Consider the following 22,728-nt stretch of genomic DNA (forward strand, 5'->3'; position numbering starts at 1 on the left):
TGTCAGAAGTAATAATGTGTCCCTAAGGACTAATATCGAAACCACAAGGAACAAATGAATAATAAAGTAAAATATTCACTAAATATAAAATAGAATAATAAAAGTTTGTTGGAATTTGTTGTGATGACAATGATTAACAAGAAAACAAGAAAAATAGTTGTTGCTTTAATTGCAAAAATAGGAATTGGGTTTCATCTTTCTCACTCTTTTGTATTTAAATTAACCTCATAATATTATGTCCTTTGATTGATCTTGATGTCCATATAAAAATCATTTATATTGATTCCTCGCATATAAAATTATTAAGGTGTTTCCTAAATATTGATTTCTCGCATATTTATAAAAACAACTTAGCATTTTGATTAGACGTTGATAGTAATTAACATTTCAAGTCTATTCTTACCACTCAAATATGTTAAGCATTATTGATTAGGTCAGAACCTAAAAATACTTTCCAATCAAATTTAAGATTCTAGATTAAGAATTAGAATCAAAACAATAATACCAATAATCAATCAAGAACAAAATGTTATGTTTAGAGATCACCTCAATACATAAGAGTTTGAACAAATTACTCATAATCCTAAAGGGTAGACTTAGCCACATATCTTATAACACCTTCTATTCTCCCAATTGGGTTACAAATCATTCAACGGTGTTTTCCTCTCAATCTTGCACACCAGGGTTGTGCCTCAAGCCCCCTATTTAACCTAAATTTTATTGGGCTTAAGTGGATTCTCGCTCAAGTGAGAATGGACTCGCTTGAGCAAGCAAAATGATGTCCAACCCAACTTCACTAGTGCTATCTCGCTCAAGTGAGATATAGTTCGCTTAAGCGAGCTCCCCTGGTGGTGAGATGGTTCTTTTGCACTTTTTGGTAGCTTGGTGAGTTTTTATGCATTTCAACTTTTCCTTTTTAGCTTTGTATATTCTCCTTCTGCCCAATCATCTCCATTCTCCCCTTGGATCCTGAAATTAACACCAAATTTGGAAATAAGTCGTTCCTATTCTAATTAAAATCATAAAATATGTAAAAAGGTATAAATTCATAAATTTAGAGTTATTTTATGCTTATTTTAGGAATTAATACTCATAAGTGCCTATATTTTAATATGAAATATTACTGAAATTTGGCACTTATCTACCACTGTGGTCGAAGTGTTTCAAGCATTCATAGCCTAGCCTAGACACCTTGTTCAAATTATATCAGAACCCCCGATAATAATCTCATTTCATTATATTAATTTATATTTATGTATTACATCTAATTTAATACAAATATTCTTTATTTTGTAGAAACGTCATCAGAAACCAAGTCCAAAAAAGAAGCATGAGATTCCCATTGACGATCACGTAGATTCCTTAAAAGTAGCTACTAGTCAAGATCCTATGGAGATTCTGTGGGGTGGTACTTTTTTTGGAAGAAACACTTACATGTCGTTGTACATATACATGTCAGATTTGTTAGAATTTGCAATTGGACAACAGGAACTCAATATAAATATAATTTTTTTTTATGATGTATGTATCTTTACCTATATTTCAATTTACTTTAAGTTAAATTATTATTGATTATGCTTTAACTAATAACTTGTAGGTATTTGTCTGGAGTTTCTATTAATGATGGGAATCAAGATGTTTATGGATTCTTGGATCCCTATTATATTAATCCAATTGGAACAAAGAAATCGGAAATCCAGTCATACATCACTAACACTATTAGTTTAGAGGGAAAATAAATTTATTTGTGCCCTTATATTAATGAGTAAGTTCAATTATAAGTCGTCAATTAATACTATTTCATGTTTCAAATATTTACTAACTCTTTTCATGGATGATATAGGGGCCATTAACTGTTACTTGTCTTATCCACGGTTGATAAGAATGTTGTGTAGTTTTGTTCCCTGCACAAGAACCCATCCACACATCTGAAGAATATAATTGATGTGTAATTACACTATAAACTTAACTGCATATGTTACTAAAACTACTTAAACAATATAATAAGGCTATTATAAACGTCATACTATACCGTATTAAATATTTTTAAAATCGTCATTATTTACATTGAAATTGGTTACCCAATTTGAAAATTACAACATTTATAACTGACATAAATTACACACTTAAAACCGTCACTTTATACAATATATTATATGACGTGTGCTATGACAATTCAGAATAGATTGCCACACGTATATTGTGGTGGTTATAAACACCACTTTATAAAGAAAGAACCATCACCACATACACATTTTTTTATAGTGAATTATCCTAAAAAAAGGTTTATCCCTTGTGATGCAAAACTTCCATGCTTCAAGCCTCACCTTGTTCATATCTTGGTTGGTCATGTCTCTTATGGTTTTTTTTGTTGACTTTTTAAGTCCAAATCAATATCCAAAGGAAATCCTTTTATGTCTTTACAAAATTCTAAAAAAATAAAATAACAAGAGAAATAAATACTTATATAATTTGTATAAAGACGAAAAAAAAAGAAAATCCTAGTGTTCCCTACTTTTCACATATAGAGTCTTCTTTAAAATTTTATCATCTTCTATCTTCTTAGCCAATAATTTTTTGCTCGAATGATGTTTATTACCTTCTCTCTTTCCCTTTCCAAAGTGCATTAGTTTTCCATTAACTCTTTCACGTCATTTTAATTATGTAAATTAGGTTTTTTTGTGCCGATGAATGTTAATAAAAGTTATAAATTAAAGGACATGAATGAGTTTGTAATTAATTTCATGATCATTGTCATAAGTTGTCACATTACGAAAAATAACAAAGAGTACAGTTGTTATTGGCAGGGAGGATTTGTCTGATCAAGTTTGTACTTATATTTATCCCGCTTTTCGTTTTGTCTCTATTCAAAATGCCCTCCGTAGTGACTACCGAGTTAGCGAGGATTCAAAGGAATTTCTTATGGGGTTGGGATGCTGACGAGATCGCTTGGTCTTCCTGGAGTAAGGTTTGTGACCCTTGTGAGGCTAGCGATCTAGGGATTCTAGACTTGCGGGTCTTTAACACAACTTTATTAGGTAAATGGATTTGGAGGTTGGGGTCGGATAAGGGCGGTATGTGGAAGGAGATACTTGATTCTAAATATGGTGGATGGAGAAGCCTGCGAGAGGGAGTGAACATTGGTAGGACCTCTCTATGGTGGAAAGATTTGATGGAGGTTTGGTGGTCAGAAGGATGGGGAAGGAATTTCGAAGATGCTTTCAAGTGGAAGATTGGCAATGGAGATAGTGTTTTATTCTGGGAGGATTGTTGGGCGGGTAATGGGGTTGTAAAGCGTGTTTATCCGAGGTTGTTCTCCCCGAGTTCTTACAAAGATGCTAAGGTGGTTGAGCTTGGGAAATGGATTAATGGTTCTTGGGAGTGGCAACTAACTTGGAGGAGGAGTCTATTTGAATGGGAAAAGCCTTTGGTGAGTATTTTTTCCAGGGTCTTTAAGGGTTGAGTTTTGACATGGAAGAGAAGGATAGTTGAGTTTGGAAAGATGGGGAATTCCCTGTTTATATGGTGAATTCTACTTACAATTGTTTAACGAGGGCACACGAAGGGGATAGTGTCTTTGTGTACAAAAAGTTTTGGAAGAGTAAAGTCATGCCTTCTGCACTTGTCTCTGCTTGGAGGGTGCTAGAAAATAAGATTGCAACTAGGACCAATTTAGAAAGGCACGGGATTGCGGTTGAAAGCCTTTTATGTAGTCTTTATGGGGTAGAGGAAGAGACTTGTCGTCATTTGTTTTTTGAATGTAGAATTGCTTAGACTGTATGGAGTCATTGCTTGACTTGACTTGGTGTAATGTTAGTGAGTTACAATGATCCACTGTTAAATTTGTTTCAGTTTAGGTTGTGTAACGCTTCTGATTCTGTTAATGATGTTTGCGGAGCAATTTGGATTGCAGTAGTTTGCGAGATTTGGAAGCACAGGAATAATGTCATTTTCAAAGGGGGGTGGTTGATTGTTTAGAAATGTTTGTTATAATTCAATTAAAGGTTTGGTCTTGGATTACTTCTAAGTCATCACATTCTGTTTTTTTTCTACTCTGACTAGTGTCTTGATCCATTGGTTTGTATGAGATTGGTTAAGTGATGTAATTTTGTCGGATATTTCTAGAGTTGGTGTTATGAGGATTGTTAGGATCTATATAAAGGTTAAATCATTCATGAAGTAATCCATATTTAATTTATTGTTTATTAATGATAAAAAAAACAAACAGTTGTTGTCGGGAAATAACACATCATCAAAGAAACTAAAGAAGTTATATAAAAGTTTTAAATCAGTGTAAAAATATGTTTACATTATTTATTACATAACTAATAGGTTGCCTTTAATTGCAAAAACTATCATGCTACTTTATTCATATTTATAAAGAATAGATGTTCAAATTAAAAACTACTTTTATATAAATAATAATAATAATAAATATCTAATGGAATAAATTATGTAATATATATATATATATATATATTACTTAAAAATTATCACATCTTTTATTTAATTTAATATTATTTCTATTAATTAATTATAATTAATTTTCTAAAATATTACATGTGCATAACATAATATAATTTACCATATTATATAATATTATATTATGTTGTGTTATATTAGATTGTGTTGTGTACGTGGAAATATAAATTCATTAATAAAAATATATTTTAAGTAATATATTTATATTAAACATATATTGTATATAAGAATTCTTATATTATTTCGTTTTGCATGCTGACACTTTAAACAAACACATTTTTTTTTATCAAAAATACATTTAAGTAAAAAAATATTTAAGATACTCTAACCCCTTATAAAAAAAATCAATCCTACAAACAGAAAAAAAAAAATGATGAAAGACCATAGCACCATAAGCACCACAACATGATAAAAACATGATAAAAAAAAACATTAAGCCATAATCAAACCATAGCACCAAAACCAAACCTAATTAAAAGCAAAAGAACATGTAAAAGACCATCAGAGTTGTGCCTTTTGCTCCATATGTAACCACGAACAGAACTGGTTTTGGTGGACATGAAACTGCTGTCACTTTTCAGAAGGTACTGAGTTCAGCATTCTCCTTCTACCACCTACATCACCCAACTACCGTATCCCTTTTACAGCTGAAAGTAAGTTCAACGGAAGGAACTATGAAACAACCACTAATTCATAAAAATTACTTACTACTTCATCATTCTCACCAACATGGATAATGGGAAACATCCTTATTTCGACACTGCTCATAAGCAAAGATAAATAGATTCAGAAATATAGCATTGAAATTTTATGTAGAATATGTAAAGTTCCTTACTGTAGAAACTAAATGAATAGAAGTATTTTACCTTAGATTTCAGTTCCTCCTCCTTAGAGTTCTATATGTCTTCCCACGTTGGTGTTCATACGAAAAATCAAGCATGGGAACGATCTTGTGAAGCATCTCTTCCACCTGTTTGGAATACCACAACCTCCATCTCTTCCAGAAAAGAAGAGGGAGAAAGAAAATTCCAAAGCCAAAAACAAATCCCAACTCTGCGCTTAATAAATTCCAATCAATTGAACTCTGAGTATGAGATTGAGATGTTTCAGGTGTTGGCATTCCATTGCTGCAATTAGGGGTCAGTGGGGGTCCACATAACTTTTCATTTCCTTCAAAGGAATCTCCATCAAATGATTGAATCTGGGTGCCCTTTGGAATTTCACCCACCAAGTGATTGTTTGAGAGATTCAGATATGCAAGAAAAGTTAGACTACCAAGCTCTCCAGGGATTTCTCCATTCAAAGAATTGTTTGACAAATCTAGGGATTCAAGATTCTTCAAATTTTCAATCGATGATGGGATATGACCTGAGAGGGCATTATTTGACAAGTTAAGAGCAAGCATTGCCTTGAACTGCATTAACTCAATTGGTATTGGACCCTCAAACTTGTTGCTTGACATATCCACGTAAGTAAAAGCTCTCTGGATTTTGTCCAATTTTATTTGCTGACCTTTATTTGTAATAATAATTGAATTTTGATATCGAGAACCATCAATTTCATTAAAATCTGACGACCCCTGGTCAAGAACAGATCGAGATATGTTTGTAACAAGTTTAGTCAACATTGCTACAATTCTTTTGTCTAAGTGTGACACTAAATCCTTATAATTCTTGGGATCATAGTGATCAACGATATCAGTGAATAAGTGGCCAAACTCTGGTCCAACATTAACATTGTCTCGCATCATTGCTTTCCAACTCTTCAATAGGGCTCCTGGTATTGTACCATTGAAATTATTGGAGGCTACATCAACAATATGGAGCATTTCCCAATCACCACTACTTTTTGGGCATCCAATTGACCCGTGAAGTTTGTTTAACCGTAAATCCATGATTCTTAAGGTGGAAATATTACTTAAGAAACAAGGAAATTTGTCGGTTAATGAATTTCTTCGAAGGTTCAGGACTTGTAGTTGCTGGCAATAAGCTAACGTCGTTGGGATAGTACCCTCCAAGAGATTGTCATTTAGGTCCAATAACTTTAGAGTACATGAAGTTGGCAAAGTATTAGGAATATATCCTTCAAGTCTGTTTCCACCTAAGTTCAACACCCGAAGAGTGCTACTCAACTTAACAAAACACTTGGGAATCGTTCCAACAAAGTTATTGCGAGAAAGATCGAGCAGACGAAGACTTGAAGCATTGAGAAAGGATTCAGGGATTTTTCCCTCAAAATTGTTGTTTGAAAGAGACAACACTATTATGAAAGGGATACGATTTCCAATGTCTGCTGGAATGGAGTTAAAACTATTGTTTGAGTAGTCCAAATAATTTACAAACGGTGGAAGGAAAGGCAATGGCCCTTCTAGTTGGTTGGAACTTAGATCAACAATCAAAAGGTTTGAACTGAAGTTCCAGACATTTCCTTCCAATTTTGTTATGAAATTTTTGGAAAGGTTCAAGTGAACAACATATTCAAGTTGCCAGATCCAGTAAGGTATTGTTCCTTCAATCTGGTTGTCAGCAAGGTCAAGATATAATAACGATGACTGAGTTTTCACAAAACTAGGGATTCCTCTCAACTTGCAAGATGCCAACATTATATTTCTTAGAGCAGGAAAGGGTGATGGATCATGATCATATCTAGAGAATATATCAACTGACAAATTGTTATGCGAGAGGCTTAATGTAGTTAGATTACTAAACCTTCGAATCCTGTCCAATTCTACTGTGCCATTAAACTTGTTTGAATTGAGTTGAATGTCACGAAGTGTTCTAAGGTTAAAAATAGACAAAGGAAAAGGTCCTTCCAAATTATTACTACCCAAATCAAGCATCTCTAGTGTAGGTGAGGTTATCACAAATTCATCCAAGACACCGGTGAGTTGATTAAAGGGAAGTTTAAGTTCTCGCAGACATTGAAGTTTAAGTAGAGATGAAGGAAGACTTCCTTTGAAAAAGTTAAACCCTAGATCAATGTTGACAAGATTTTGAAGGCCCTCAAAATGACTAGATGGTAACAACCCTGTTAAACTATTATGAAAGAGGGATAAATATGTGAGATTCTTGGACATATTAAAAGAAGGTAGTTGACCTGAAAAGTTATTGGAAGACAAGTCCAGATAAACTAGTTGGGTGAGTTCTGACATTGAACTAGGAAGTGTTCCATTAAATTGGCAATAAGATAGATCAATTGTAGATAAATTTTTCAAGTTAGAAATTGCACCCGGAAGCATTCCTGTGAAACTTGTCTGCCTAAGATTCATGTCACGAAGAGAACCACTTGGTTTGAAGTTTGGCAAAGAACCCGTAAGATCTTGATTGTCTGAGATGTCAAGGACCTTCAATGATGGTATTTGGAAGATATCTTTGGGAAAAGAACCATTCAAGCCACAACTTCTGAGTTGTAGTACAACTAGATTGGAAAAATTTGTGAAGGAATCTGGCACTGTGCTAGACATGTTGTTGTAGCTTAATCTCAGAACAGTGAGTGAGAGAAGCTTAGCCAGGGAAGCATCAATAGGTCCAGAGAGATTGCATGATGACATGCTCAGAACACGTAAGTTGTGCAATGAAGATAGAGCATGAAACCATTCTTGTCCTTTGCCAGATATTGCTATACCATCTAGATATAATTCTGTGATTTCTGTAAGGTTTTGCAAAAGCATTGCTGTATTTGGCTTCGCCAGTTTCAGGCTGTGAGGTGAGGAAAATGAAGAAGACAAGTCAAGAGTAACTAACCTTCTGAGATGAAAAATCTCATGCGGAATCTGCCCCTCAAAGCCAGCATTTGAAAAGTTCAAATACCTCAAATTATTCAATTTGTATAGCTCAGAAGGAAGCACAGAACTGAAGTTATTGAAAGCCAAATTCAAGCTTTGAAGATCTTGAAGAGCAAAAAGAAGGCTTGAATTAAGAAGTCCTCCTGAGATAGACTCTTCACTGAGATCAAGGGCTATAACACCACCTTCTTTGCATGTCACCCCATGCCATTGGCAACAATCTTCACCTTCATTCCAAAGAGTAAGTTTTTTGGATATTGCAGGGTTGAATTTGAGGTTATTTTTCAAACCATGCAACATGGAACACTCGTTGCCAAGCACATAGCCATTGGCTGGAAAAACGTTGGCACTATGGTTTATTGTGAAAAATGGCATAAGAAAAAAGCACAGAAGTATGTGTCCTCTCATAGTGTATTATGAGAAGTGTGTGATGTGAGATATTTCTCATTTGAAACATCTTTTTCTCTTTTATAGACTACAAAAGTTGTGCTATTCATAGTCTCCCGAGTCTATCACGCAATTAAGTCTCACTTTGGAAGTAAAAATCACTTCTTACCTAAACCCTAAACCAACTTATAATATTGATACCAATTTTAAAAGCCATATAATTTTATATTAATACTTTAATTAATTAGTTATATTAATGAAAATAAGTTTAAAATTATATCCCTGCTTTAATTAAGATCTTAAGAAAGGTTTAACGTGCTTCCATAAATTTATGTATTAATTACTGTTGGAAAAAATAAATTATTTTTTAATATGACTAAAACAAATACTTTGAATATGTAAATTATATTATCAAAATAAAATTCGTAGTAAACAGGACTATTTTTAATTTTTTATTAAGTTGTTGAAAAATAAATTTAAAGAGATATATTGTAAAAGGGAATTAAAAAAAAAATCAGATCTCTTGATTCTTGAGAATTTTATTTCCAAAACTAAAACTTTGGTGACTTCACTCACGGGCCTTTGGTTAAATATATTTTAGTGATCATTTTTCTTTTATAATTTTTTTAAGTCCATCCTTATTTTTGTAATTTGAGTCAACTGTAACTTTCATGCCAATTTCAGAACACTAATGTTAAAATAATTATTTTTAATATTTTAAAAACATTAGAAAATAAAAATCTTAACAATTTTAGAATGAAAATATTAGAAAATAAAAATATAAAATACACACATTAAATAATATGAAAAATAAATATGGATTATACTTTGAATATAAAAGATTGAAAAGGAATTTCTTATTTTCTTTTCCTTGTATTATTGTTGGAAAACAAAAATAATCGTTGAATTTTATTTTCTTTACTGCCATGATTGAATTTTGTGAAATTTCCAATTATTGACTTAGTCATAAGATATGAGTGTCTGAGAGTCCATCACGCAATTGTGGACATAGCAAGCAAGTAGGTGCATCCTTCATTATTGTCACATTGTCATTTCATTATTCAACTATAAGTGAAATTAGGAATTCTGTTTAACCACACGATTTTTCAGAATATTTAAAGTGCTTTAGTACCTATCCCTAAGAATCAACAATGTTGACATAGATTACAGTCAACATCTTATACATGACAACAACAAAAAAAAAAAGTTTCAATGAAGATCTGAATGATTTGGAATGTCCTAAATGTTTGTTTAGTCTGAAGTCATTGTGAATATTCAATCATTAAGGCTTGAATCATCTTTGATTACTCACTAATTGGATGTGTTTTTTAATAGTTTTATTATTAGATGCTTTGTCAGTGATAACTCAGTTTTTCAGTATTTTTCTAGACAAATTACAGTTCCTTGAGTGTTTTTTTTTTCTTATTTTCTTCTTTTCTATTAAATTTGTATTTTCTTCAAAAATAATAGAATTTTTACAAAAATATCATAAAAATAATATTTTACAGCTTTTATTTTGTTTGAATCATCTAACATGTGCTTTAGTAATTTTGTTTATGATCAATAATTTCAAGTCAACCTGTACTAGACGACCAACATTATGCTTGGAAGGAGAAGTTGAAGTTAATTACTTTTAGAACTGGATTTTGAGTCAGAGTGATATTTTTTTAGTGATTTCCTTTATGGACGTGTCTCCTTACCAGGTTGCAAACAATATATAAATGTATTTGTGTGAATTTTTTCAGCGTAATACGGACGTAAAATAAAATTGTAAAAAGTAGGGAGAAATTTCACAAGTTTTGGTAGAGGCCTTGGTTGCGTGAAAAATTTTGAAAAATTCTCCCGAAATAGTTTTTTCCTGAAATTCCACATAAGAATCTCCACTGAATTCGGGACAAAACGTGACAAATTTCAGGTTAAAAGGATGCGTATTCACAAACGAACCTTCCTTTCAGTTCTAGCACTGATCAATAAAAAGTTTATTGTCAGTCTTGTGGGACAAATCTGGGGCTCAAATCTAAGCGAAAACTGAAAGACACAATGACGAACGTTTGGTAAAATTTTCATACCAAAACAAACAAGGAGTAAAGCGTAATAAGTCCAATCTCGAGAGTGAACAAAACTGGTTTTCCGAAAACAAAACGTCCTGGCTTTTCTTCCCCATATATTCTTTATGGACGTGCCTCCTTTCCTGGGCGCAAACAACATATGAAAGTACTTGTGTGAATTTTTTCAGCGCAATACGGACACATAATAAAAATTGCAGAAAGTAGAGCAAAATTTCATAAGTTTTGGTAGAGATAGCCTTGGTTTGCGTGAAAAATTCTCCCAAAATAGTTTTTTCTTGAAATTCCACGTAAGAATCTCCTCTTAATTCGGGACAAAACACGACAAATTTCAGGTCAAACGAATGAGTATTCACCCTCGAAAAAAATCAAATTGTTTCACAACGAACCTTCCTTTCTGCCCTAGCAGTGATCAATAAAAAGTTTATTGTTAGTCTTGTGGGACGAATCTGGGGCTCAAATCTCAGCCAAAACTCAATAGACACAGTGACGGACGTCTAGTAAAAATTTCAGACCAAAACACCCAACGAATAAGGCGTAGTAAGTCCCAGCCCGAGAGTGAACAAAACTTGTTTTCCGAAAACAAAACATCCTGGCTTTTCTTCCCCGTATATTCTTTTAGTGATTCCTTTATGGACGTGCCTCCTTGCCTGGGTACAAAAAACATATGAAAGTACTTGTGTGAGTTTTTTCAGCGCAATACGAATGCAGAATAAAAATTGCAGAAAGTAGGGCGAAATTTCACAAGTGTTGGCAGAGGATAGCCTTGGTTTACGCGAAAAATTCTCCTGAAATAGTATTTTGCTGAAATTCCACATAAGAATCTCTACTAAATTCGGGACAAAATACGACAAATTTCAGGTCAAACGGATGAGTATTCACCCACGAAAAAAATCAAACAGTTTCACACAAACGAACCTTCCTTTCAACCCTGGTAGTGATCAATACAAAGTTTATTGCCAGTCTCATGGAACGAATCTAGGGCTCATCGAACGTTTGGTAAAAATGTCATACCAAAAACCCAAGGGGTAAGGCGTAGTAAGTCCCAGACCGAGAGTGAACAACACTGGTTTTCCGAAAACAAAACGACATGGCTTTTCTTCCCCGTATATTCTTTTAGTGATTTCTTTATGGACGTGCCTCCTTACCTGGGCACAAAAAACACATGAAAGTACTTTTGTGAATTTTTTCGGCGCAATACGAACGCAGAATAAAAATTGCAGAAAGTAGGGTTAAATTTCACCAGTTTTGGTAGAGACCTTGGTTTACGCGAAAAATTCTCCCAAAATATTTTTTTCCTGAGATTCCACGTAAGAATCTCAACTGAATTCGGGACAAAACGCGACAAATTTCACTTCTAATGGATGAGTATTCACCGACGAAAAAAATCAAACAGTTTCACACAAAAAACCTTCCTTTCAACCCTAGTAGTGATCAATAAAAAGTTTATTGCTAGTCTTGTGGGACGAATATGGGGCTCAAATCTCAGCCAAAACACAATAGCCACAGTGCCGAACGTCTGGTAAAAATGTCATACCAAAAACTGGAGGGGTAAGGAGTAGTAAGTCCCAGACCGAGAGTGAACAAAACTGGTTTTCCAAAAACAAAACGTCTTGGCTTTTCTTCCCCGTATATTCTTTTAGTGATTCCTTTGTGGACATGCCTCCTTACCTGGGCACAAACAACATATGAAAGTACTTGTGCGAATTTTTTCAGCACAATACGGACGCAAAATAAAAATTGCCGAAATTAGGGTGAAATTTCACAAGTTTTTGTAGAGGATAGCCTTGGTTTGCATGAAAAATTCTGAAATATTCTCTCGAAATAGTTTTTTCCCTAAATTCTACTTAAGAATCTCCACTGTATTCGAGACAAAACGCGATAAATTTCATGTCAAACGGATGATTATTCACCCACGAAAAAAATCAAACAGTCACACAAATGAACCTTCCATTCAGTCCTGGCAGTTTTGTGGAACGAATCTGGGGCTCAAATCTCAGTCAAAACTTAATAGACACAGTGACAAACATCTGGTAAAAATTTCATACTAAAATACCGAAGGAGTAAAGTGTAGTAGGTCCCAGACCGAGAGTGAACAAAACTGGTTATCTGAAAACAAAACGTCTTGGCTTTTCTTCCCCGTATATTCTTTTTGTAATTCCTTTTTGGACGTGCCTCCTTACTTTGGCGCAAACAACAAATGAAAGTACTTGTGTGAATTTTTTCAGCGCAACACGAACGCAAAATAAAAATTGCACAAAGTAGGGAGAAATTTCACAAGTTTTAGTAAAGGATAGTCTTGGTTTGCGTGAAAAATTCTCCCGAAATAGTTTTTTCCTGAAATTCCACATAAGAATCTGCACTGAATTCGGGACAAAAGACGATAAATTTCAGGTCAAACAGATGAGTATTTACCCACGAAAAAAATCAAACAGTTTCACACAAACGAATCTTCCTTTCAGCCCTGGCAGTGATCAATAAAAAGTTTATTGCTAGTCTTGTGGGACGAATCTGGGGCTCAAATCTCAAACAAAACACAATAGACACAGTGACGAACTTCTGGTAAAAATTTCAGACCAAAACACCCAAGGAGTAAGGCGTAGTAAGTCCCAGACCGAGAGTGAACAAAACTGGTTTTTCGAAAACAAAACGTCCTGGCCTTTCTTCCTCGTATATTCTTTTAGTGATTTCTTTATGGACGTGCCTCCTTACTTAGGCGTAAAAAACATATGAAAGTACTTGTGTGAATTTTTTCAGTGTAATACGGACGTAAAATAAAAATTGCAGAAAGTAGGGCGAAATTTCACAAGTTTTGTTTACAGATAACCTTGGTTTGATTGAAAAATTCTCCCGAAATAGTTTTTTCCTTAAATTCCACGTAAAAATCTGCATTGAATCGGGACAAAACGCGATAAATTTCAGGTCAAACGGATGAGTATTCACCCACGAAAAAAATCAAACAGTCACACAAACGAACCTTCCTCTCAACCCTGACAGTGATTAATAAAAAGTTGATTGCCAGTTTTGTGGGACGAATCTGGGGCTCAAATTTCAATCAAAACTCAATAGACATTGTGACGAACGTCTGGTAAAAATTTTAGGCCAAAACACCCAAGGAGAAAGGCGTAGTAAGTCCCATCCCGAGAGTAAACAAAACTGGTTTTCTGAAAATAAAACGTCCTGGCTTTTCTTCCCTGTATATTGTTTTTGTGATTCCTTTATGGATGTGCCTCCTTACTTGGGCGCAAACAACATATGAAAGTACTTGTGTGAATTTTTTAAGTACAATACAGATGCAGAATAAAAATTGTAGAAAGTAGGGCGAAATTTCACGTTTTAGTAGAGGATAACCTTGGTTTGCGTGAAAACTTTTGAAAAATTGTCCCGAAATAGTCTTTTCCTGAAATTCAACGTAAGAATCTCCACTGAATCGGGACAAAACGCAGCAAATTTCAAGTCAAAAAAATGAGTATTAACCAACGAAAAAAATCAAACAGTTTCACATAAGCGAACCTTTCTTTCAGCCCTGTTAGTAATCAATAAAAAGTCTATTTCCAGTCTTTTGGGACGAATCTGGGGCTCAAATCTCAGCCAAAACTCAATAAACACAGTGACGAACATCTGGTAAAAATTTCATACCAAAACACCCAAGGAGTAAGGCGTAGTAAGTCCCAACCCGAGAGTGAACAAAACTGGTTTTTCGAAAACAAAACGTCCTGGTTTTTCTACCCCGTATATTCTTTTAGTGATTCCTTATGGACGTGCCTCCTTACCTGGGTGCAAAAAACATATGAAAGTACTTGTGTGAATTTTTTTCAGCGCAATACGGACGCAAAATAAAAATTGTAGAAAGTAGGGCGAAATGTGACAAATTTTGTTAGAGGATAGCCTTGGTTTGCGTGAAAATTTCTGAAAATTTCTACGGAAATAGTTTTATTCCTGAAATTCCACATAAGAATCTCCACTAAATTCGGAAAAAAATGCGACAAATTTTAGGTTAAAAGGATGAGTATTCACACACGAAAAAAATCAAACAGTTTCACACAAACGAACCTTGCTTTCACCTCTGGCAGTGATCAATAAATTGTTTATTGCTAGCCTTGTGGGACGAATTTAGGGCTCAAATCCCAGCCAAAACTCAATAGACACACTGACGGACGTCTGGTAAAAATTTCAGACCAAAACACCCAAGGAGTAAGGTGTAGTAAGTCCTAGACCGAGAGTGAGTGAAACTGGTTTTCCAAAAAACAAAACGTTCTGGCTTTTCTTCCCCGTATATTCTTGTAGTGATTCCTTTATGGACGTGCCTCCTTACCTGGGCGCAAACAACATATGAAAGTACTTGTGTGAATTTTTTTCAGTGCAATACAGACGTAGAATAAAAATTGCACAAAGTAGAGAGAAATTTCACAAGTTTTGGTAGAGAATAGACTTGGTTTGCGTGAAAAATTCTGAAAAATTCTCCCAAATTTTTTTTTCCTGAAATTCCACGTAAGAATCTCCACTAAATTCGGGAAAAAACGCGAAAAATTTCAAGTTAAAAGGATGAGTATTCACCCACGAAAAAAATCAAACAATTTCACACAAACGAACCTTGTTTTCAGCTCTGTGTGGGACGAATTTGGGGCTCAAAATCCTAGCCAAAACTCAATAGACACACTGACGGACGTCTGGTAAAAATTTCAGAACAAAACACCCAAGGAGTAAAGTGTAGTAAGTCCTAGACCGAGAATGAGTGAAACTGGTTTTCCAAAAAAAAACATTCTGGCTTTTCTTCGCCGTATATTCTTGTAGTGATTCCTTTATGGACTTGCCTCCTTACCTGGGCGCAAACAACATACGAAAGTACTTGTGTGAATTTTTTCAGTGCAATACAGACGTAGAATTAAAATTCCACAAAGTAGGGAGAAATTTCGCAAGTTTTGGTAGAGGATAGCCTTGGTTTGCGTGAAAAATTCTCCGAAAATAGTTTTTTCCTGAAATTCCACGTAAGAATCTCCACTAAATTCGAGAAAAAAAGCGACAAATTTCAGGTTAAAAGGATGAGTATTCACCCACGAAAAAAATCAATCAGTTTCACAGAAACAAACCTTGCTTTCAGCTCTGGCAGTGATCAATAAAATGTTTATTACTAGCCTTGTGGGACGAATTTAGGGCTCAAATCCCAGCCAAAACTCAATAGACACACTAACGGACTTCTGTTAAAAATTTCATACCAAAACACCCAAGGAGTAAGGTGTAGTATGTCCTAGACCGAGAGTGAGTGAAACTGGTTTTCCAAAAAAATAAACGTTCTGGCTTTTCTTCCCCGTATATTCTTGTAGTCATTCCTTTATGGACGTGCCTCCTTACATAGGCGCAAACAACATATGAAAGTACTTGTGTGAGTTTTTTCAATGCAATACTGACGTAGAATAAAAATTGCACAAAGTAGGGAGAAATTTCACAAGTTTTGGTAGAGGATAGCCTTGGTTTGCGTGAAAAATTCTCCCGAAATAGTTTTTTCCTGAAATTCCACATAAGAATCTCCACTGAATCGAGAGAAAACGCAACAAATTTCAGGTTAAAAGGATGAGTATTCACCCACGAAAAAAATTAAACAGTTTCACACAAACGAACCTTCCTTTCAGCTCTGGCACTGATGAATAAAATGTCTATTGCTAGTCTTGTGGGACGAATCTGGGGCTCAAATCTAAGCAAAAACTGAAAGACACAATGACGAACGTTCGGTAAAATTTTTAAACCAAAACACCGAAGGAGTAAGACGTAGTAAGTCTCATCCCGAGAGTGAACAAAACTGGTTTTCCAAAAACAAAACGTCCTGGCTTTTCTTCCCCGTATATTCTTTATGGACGTGCCTCCTTTCCTAGGCGCAAACAACATACGAAAGTACTTGTGTGAATTTTTTCAGCGCAATACGAACGCAGAATAAAAATTGCAGAAAGTAGAGCGAAATTTCACACGTTTTGGTAGAGATAGCCTTGGTTTGCGTGAAAAATTCTCCCGAAATAGTTTTTTCTTGAAATTCCACGTAAGAATCTCCAATGAATTCGGGACAAAACACGACAAATTTCAGGTCAAACGAATGAGTATTCACCCTCGAAAAAAATCAAATAGTTTCACAACGAACCTTCCTTTCTGCCCTAGCAGTGATCAATAAAAAGTTTATTGCCAGTCTTGAGAGACGAATCTGGGGGTCAAATCTCAGCCAAAACTCAATAGACACAGTGACGGACGTCTAGTAAAAATTTCAGACCAAAACACCCAACGAATAAGGCGTAGTAAGTCCCAGCCCGAGAATGAACAAAACTTGCTTTCCGAAAACAAAACGTCCTGGCTTTTCTTCCCCGTATATTCTTTTAGTGATTCCTTTATGGACGTGCCTCCTTGCCTAGGCGCAAAAAACATATGGAAGTATTTGTGTGAGTTTTTTCAGCGCAATACAAACGCAGAATAAAAATTGCAGAAAGTAGGGCAAAATTTCACAAGTTTTGGTAGAGGATAGCCTTGGGTTGCGTGAAAAATTTTGAATAAATATTCCGATATAGTTTTTTCCTGAAATTCCACATAAGAATCTCCATTGAATTTGGGACAAAACACGATAAATTTCATGTCAAACGGATGAGTATTCACCCACGAAAAAAATGAAACAGTTCCACACAAACGAAACTTCCTTTCAGCCCTGACAGTGATCAATAAAAAGTTTATTGCCAATCTTGTGGGACGAATTTGGGGCTCAAATCTCAAACAAAACACAATAGACACAGTGACGAACTTCTGGTAAAAATTTCAGACCAAAACACCCAAGGACTAAGGCGTAGTAAGTCTCATCCCGAGAGTGAACAAAACTGGTTTTTCGAATACAAAACGTCGTGGTTTTTCTACCCCGTATATTATTTTAGTGATTCCTTCATGGACATGCCTCCTTACATGGGCGCAAAAAAAAATATGAAAGTAGTTGTGTGAATTTTTTTCAGCGCAAAACGGACGCAAAATAAAAATTGCACAAAGTAGGGCGAAATTTCACAAGTTTTGGTATAGGATAACCTTGGTTTGATTGAAAAATTCTCCCAAAATAGTTTTTTTTCCTGAAATTCCACGTAAGAATCTCCATTGAATTCGGGACAAAACCCGATAAATTTCAAGTCAAACGGATGAGTATTCACTCTCGAAAAAAATCAAACAATCACACAAACGAACCCTCCTCTCAGCCCTGACAGTGATTTGTAAGAGAGATAGTAGGCAATCCAAGATTATCTACTACTCTTGTACTAGCCACATTTGCTCAACTACCCCCATCCACTATCAAAGAGCAAATGTTGTTTTGAATAAGACATCTTGTGTGGAAAATATTTTCCCTTTGACTTTCTTCAAAAGGTTGTGAAACTTGTCCAAGAAGTCTTCTCACAACTAACAAATCCCCTTCAAGTGGACACTCACTCTCTTCCTCACTAGATGCACTAGAATGCAATGAATGCTTAGGAGAATCCGAATCATGCTCACTCACTACAATGCCTTCATGCATGTACATACTTCGTTTGGAAGGACAATTAGCAGCTATATGACCATAACCCATACATTTAAAACATTTAGTATTAGACGTTCTAGTGGGTGATTTAGGCGTAGAGGTAGATGGCTTAGTTTCCTTGGGTTTGAAAGAAGAATCTTTGGAAGGAAATTTAGAAAAAGACTTTTTGTTCCTCCAAGACTTGTTGTAGTAACCATCATTGGGAGCATTTTTGAAAGAATTTTTCTTAGCAAGTTGGGCTTCCACCTTCATTGCAAGATGAACTAAAGAACCCAATGATGAATACTCTTGTAACTCAACAATGTCTTGAATATCCTTCCTAAGACCACTCACAAACCTAGCAATCATAGCTTCCTCACTTTCTTCTAATTCAATTTTAAGCACAAGCGTCTCTAGCTCCTTATAATATTCATCCACATTTAGTGTGCCTTGTTGAAACCATTGGAGTCTCAACATGAGGTCTTTCCTAAAATGTGGGGGCACAAATCTAGTGCGAATGTGATCCTTTAAAGAGTTCCAAGAGTCCACGGGAGGACCCTTGTGATAGATAATGTCCTTTACAACACCATACCACCATTTCATGGCATAATCACTAAACTCTAGGGTGGCTAGCTTAAGCTTATGCTCATCTTGGATCTCATGGATCTCAAATATTTGTTCACACTTAGCCTCCCAATCTAAATATACATTAGGATCACTAGAGCCATTAAAACAAGGAAGCTTGACCGAAGGAAGCCTAGACTTTGCATCTTGATAGAAGCCATTGTCGTAGTGATGTCTTTCCCCTTGGTTATGGTGTCTTTGTCCATGAAATTATGGTGGAGTTCTCCTTCTCCTATGCTCTTCTTCACGGCCAAAATCATTTGAAGAGGCTCTTGTTGAATGTCTATGTGAATGATGCTCATCATGGATGGAAAGAGATGGTCTAGCTTGTTGCACCTCCATCTTTTGCAATTTCTCTTCCAAGCGTCTAATGGATCTTTGTGCTTCATGTAATTCACCAAGGATTGAAGCTTTGGAAGGAGAATGCTGCTTGTAGGATGCATCACTTGAAAATCCAGCCATTTGAAATTAAAAACAGCAAACACACAAAACAGCAAACAAGTCAAGAAACAAAATTAGCAAAAACAGTGAGCTTGGCAATTGCCGAAGTGAATTGAGGCAGAAAAATAGGTCACTCTCAAAGAAATAATGTCCTTGCACCAATCTGATCTTGAGGTCTTGGAATCTTCAAATGAAAGATGTCAAAGCAAGCACACCAATCTCAAAGCCAACCACAACAAAACCAATGAAGCAATAAGGACAAACGAGAAAAGTATAAGCAAAGAAAAGGCTAGAACAAAAGGAATACTAGATGTTTGACAAACTCAAAGATTAATGAACAAAAGACAAGCAAGAAAATTAAAGAACTCAATGAGAAAGTAGGCACACAAAAGAATACTTAAAGAAAAGTACTAGAGTAGATGAAGAAAACAAAAAATTTAGCTACTGGAAAATATTTTTTTATGCAAACTGTGCTTGATGTTCACTGATTTAACTGGAATGATATAAAGCGAACTGGATTTTGAAATTTAAACCACAGAAACTTCAAGATGTTAACTCAATAATGGCACTGGAATCACTTAAAAACAGTAAGCCAATTAATTGAGATAAATTTTTCAAAATCGCTGCCAGATTACCGTATTTTTTTCGGCAGAATTGTACACTTTTTGTATATTATTTATCATTTTTTGTGTACTTTGAATTTTTGAGTACTTCTTTTTTCTATGCTTTTATAACACTTTGAATAACACAAATCCAGAATTTCAGAATTTTCCAGTGAGTAAATCAATTGCAATAAGGAAAAACAGTAAGCACTTTTTCAGAAAACAGAGGAATCCTAATAGGAATGAAAAACAGAATTATGAACTAGTAAAGACATAATGGAAAATGATGTATAGGAACTTGTATAGGTCTAGAATACAAGTATGAACTCAATCTAAAACAGAAAATGCACAAAGGATCAATATCAAACTTCAGAAAATAAAATAAAATTATGACACTAAAGCAAGAAACAACAAAAGCAATAAAAGTACTACAAGAAGTGATGACAATTATGGAAAAACAAGACTAAGACAAAACTTGTATAGATTCAAAAAAAAGAAAATACTCAAACATATGATAGGCACAAAAATTAAAACAGCAAGCAAACTCAAATAAGCCTAAAACAGAAACTTAAATTGCAAGAAATTAAAAGAGCTCTTGAAATAAAGTGCTACATAACTCAACAATTAAACAAGAACACACCTAAACTCTTGATACCACATGATGTGATTCCAATAGCAAAGAAGAGAATGATTCTTGACATTCTTAGGAATCAACTTCAGTTGGACAATAGTTAGGCACTTTATCTTAGAATTGGATCAATGTTCTAAGTCAAGAACTCACCAAAACTAGCACCTAATCCAAACTCATATGGAAGTTCCAATTATAGTCAAATTGAACCGATTAAAATGAAAGAAGAAGCAATTGCACCGAATAGAATTAGCTAAAAACTGAAATGAACTGAATATAAAGGATGGAAAAGCAAAGGAACAAGATGAATGGACAGAAATATAAAAAGACCGAACCAAAAAACCACAAAACAGCAAGAACACCGAACAGAATTTCAAGGAATCAAGCTAAAACAAGAACAATTGAAAGAGAAGGAAGGAAAGAGAAGAGAAAGCTCATGAAGATGGATGTATGGTTGGATGATCACGCCACTAGAAGGATGGAGACTCCTAGATGAGTGTGCAAGCCGCCACTTGAGGTAACCAAGGAACCATCAAGATAAGACTAGTGAAGAAGGCACAAAGCTCTCCAATGCTCTCTCAAAAATTGAGTATAGTTTCTTTAGTCTAAATTCCAATCTGAAATGTACAAGGGCAGCACCTATATTTATAGCCTAGAGGTGCTGAAAATCAAACTAAAAGAATTCAAAATTCCCTCCTAAAAGCTACTAGAACCGGCGCCTAAACCAAGCATGAGGAAGGTGTGACCTCTTCCCTCACTTTGGCACCTCCTTATTTACTCCTACACCTATCTACTAACGCACCCCCCCTCATAAGACTCCTAACTAAAGACTAAAAGATGCTTTAACAATAGAGGTTTCTAATGTTTCCCTCTAAGCACCTTCAACCAAAGAAATTACAAAAAGAGTAAATAAACGTCCCCTAGCTCCTAAAGCTTTGAACATGCTTCTTGTAAGCCTTTGAGGTGGGCTTTGACCTCCATGGGCGTCCTCCATTTGAGCCTCTACCTCTTCTTGATCTTGGTGATTGGCCTCCATGTCCACTTGAGCTTGATCTCCATCATTACCTGGGCGTAAACAACATATAAAAGTACTTGTGTGAATTTTTTAAGCGCAATACGGACGCAGAATAAAAATTGCAGAAAGTAGGGCGAAATTTCACAAGTTTTGGTAGAGGATAACCATGGTTTGCGTGAAATTTTTTGAAAAATTGTCCCAAAACAGTTTTTTCCTAAAATTCCACGTAGGAATCTTCACTGAATTCGGGACAAAAACACGACAAATTTAAGGTCAAACGGATGAGTATTCACCCACGAAAAAAATCAAACAATTTCGCACAAGCGAACCTTCCTTTCAGCCCCGGCAGTAATCAATAAAAAGATTATTGCCAGTCTTGTAGGACGAATCTGGGACTCAAATCTCAGCCAAAACTCAATAGACACAGTGACGAACGTCAGGTAAAAATTGTTGAAGATGGTTGCTGCCCCTTCAAGATTGTGTTTGATGAAGGCTTATATGTTGTGTTTGATGAAGACCTATATGTACTTTTCATTTGTTTTTTGCTTTGCTTTAAGTATGTCTTAGGTAGTGCTTAGAGGTTGTCTAAGAGTGGGCTTTTTGCTGAGTAACTCACCTCATAACCACTGGCCATGTGATAAGAACAAGCATAAGTTTTCTTAAAATGTTTTTCACATGTTTTACAAAAAACACGTTTACTGCATAAAAATAAATCTGTTCTTTTCTAACTAAACAGATTCATTTTTACACTATTGCCTTGGCTAAGTCTTGTAAAAATTAGATTTTGTGCATCAGGTATTTTGACTAAGTCTTCTTCTTTTCAAAACGACTGAGTTTTAAATAGTTAAACTTTCTCTGTTTTCGTTTTGAAAAATAAATCTGTTCATCTGTAAATGAACAGATTCTTTTTGTCTCTGGTGCCATGTCAAGCTTAAACGATTTTCAGTTTTATCTCAGCACCAAATGGTTGACTAAGTCTCCTCACTTAACAAATTCTCTAACTGCTTTTGAAAATAAATCTGTTCATTTTATTTTATAACAAATTTTGAAAATAACAAATTCATTTTATAACAGCTTTAACTGTTTTTCAAAAATCTGTTATAAGTTGGCTTTCTATAAAATGCAAACTTGTTTCTGAGTTTAAATACTGATTCATACATTTGCAAAAACAAGTTTTGACAGCAGAGAGTTA

The 22,728-nt window shown here is 34.9% G+C and overlaps 1 protein-coding gene across 2 annotated transcripts; it reads right to left on the bottom strand.

The window, feature by feature from the left end:
• Window positions 1-4,749: 4,749 nt before the first annotated feature.
• Window positions 4,750-8,688, bottom strand: LOC137819685 (uncharacterized). 2 transcript variants are annotated; one of them, XR_011082374.2, is made up of 3 exons: window positions 5,349-8,688; window positions 5,191-5,242; window positions 4,850-5,109 (listed from the first exon to the last, which is right to left on the bottom strand). XR_011082374.2 is itself a non-coding variant. In XM_068623602.2 (2 exons), exon 1 carries the CDS (start codon window positions 8,672-8,674, stop codon window positions 5,357-5,359), a length of 3,318 nt encoding a protein of 1,105 aa, XP_068479703.1. In that variant the 5' UTR covers window positions 8,675-8,688; the 3' UTR covers window positions 4,750-5,242; window positions 5,349-5,356. The 2 variants fall into 2 exon arrangements, 1 of the variants encoding a protein (XP_068479703.1); XM_068623602.2 differs by having other exon boundaries at window positions 4,750-5,242.
• Between the last annotated feature and the right edge of the window lie 14,040 nt (window positions 8,689-22,728).

Source organism: Phaseolus vulgaris, chromosome 10 (genome assembly GCF_051622355.1).
Source record: "Phaseolus vulgaris cultivar YP4 chromosome 10, ASM5162235v1, whole genome shotgun sequence".
Classification (NCBI taxonomy): domain Eukaryota; kingdom Viridiplantae; phylum Streptophyta; class Magnoliopsida; order Fabales; family Fabaceae; genus Phaseolus; species Phaseolus vulgaris.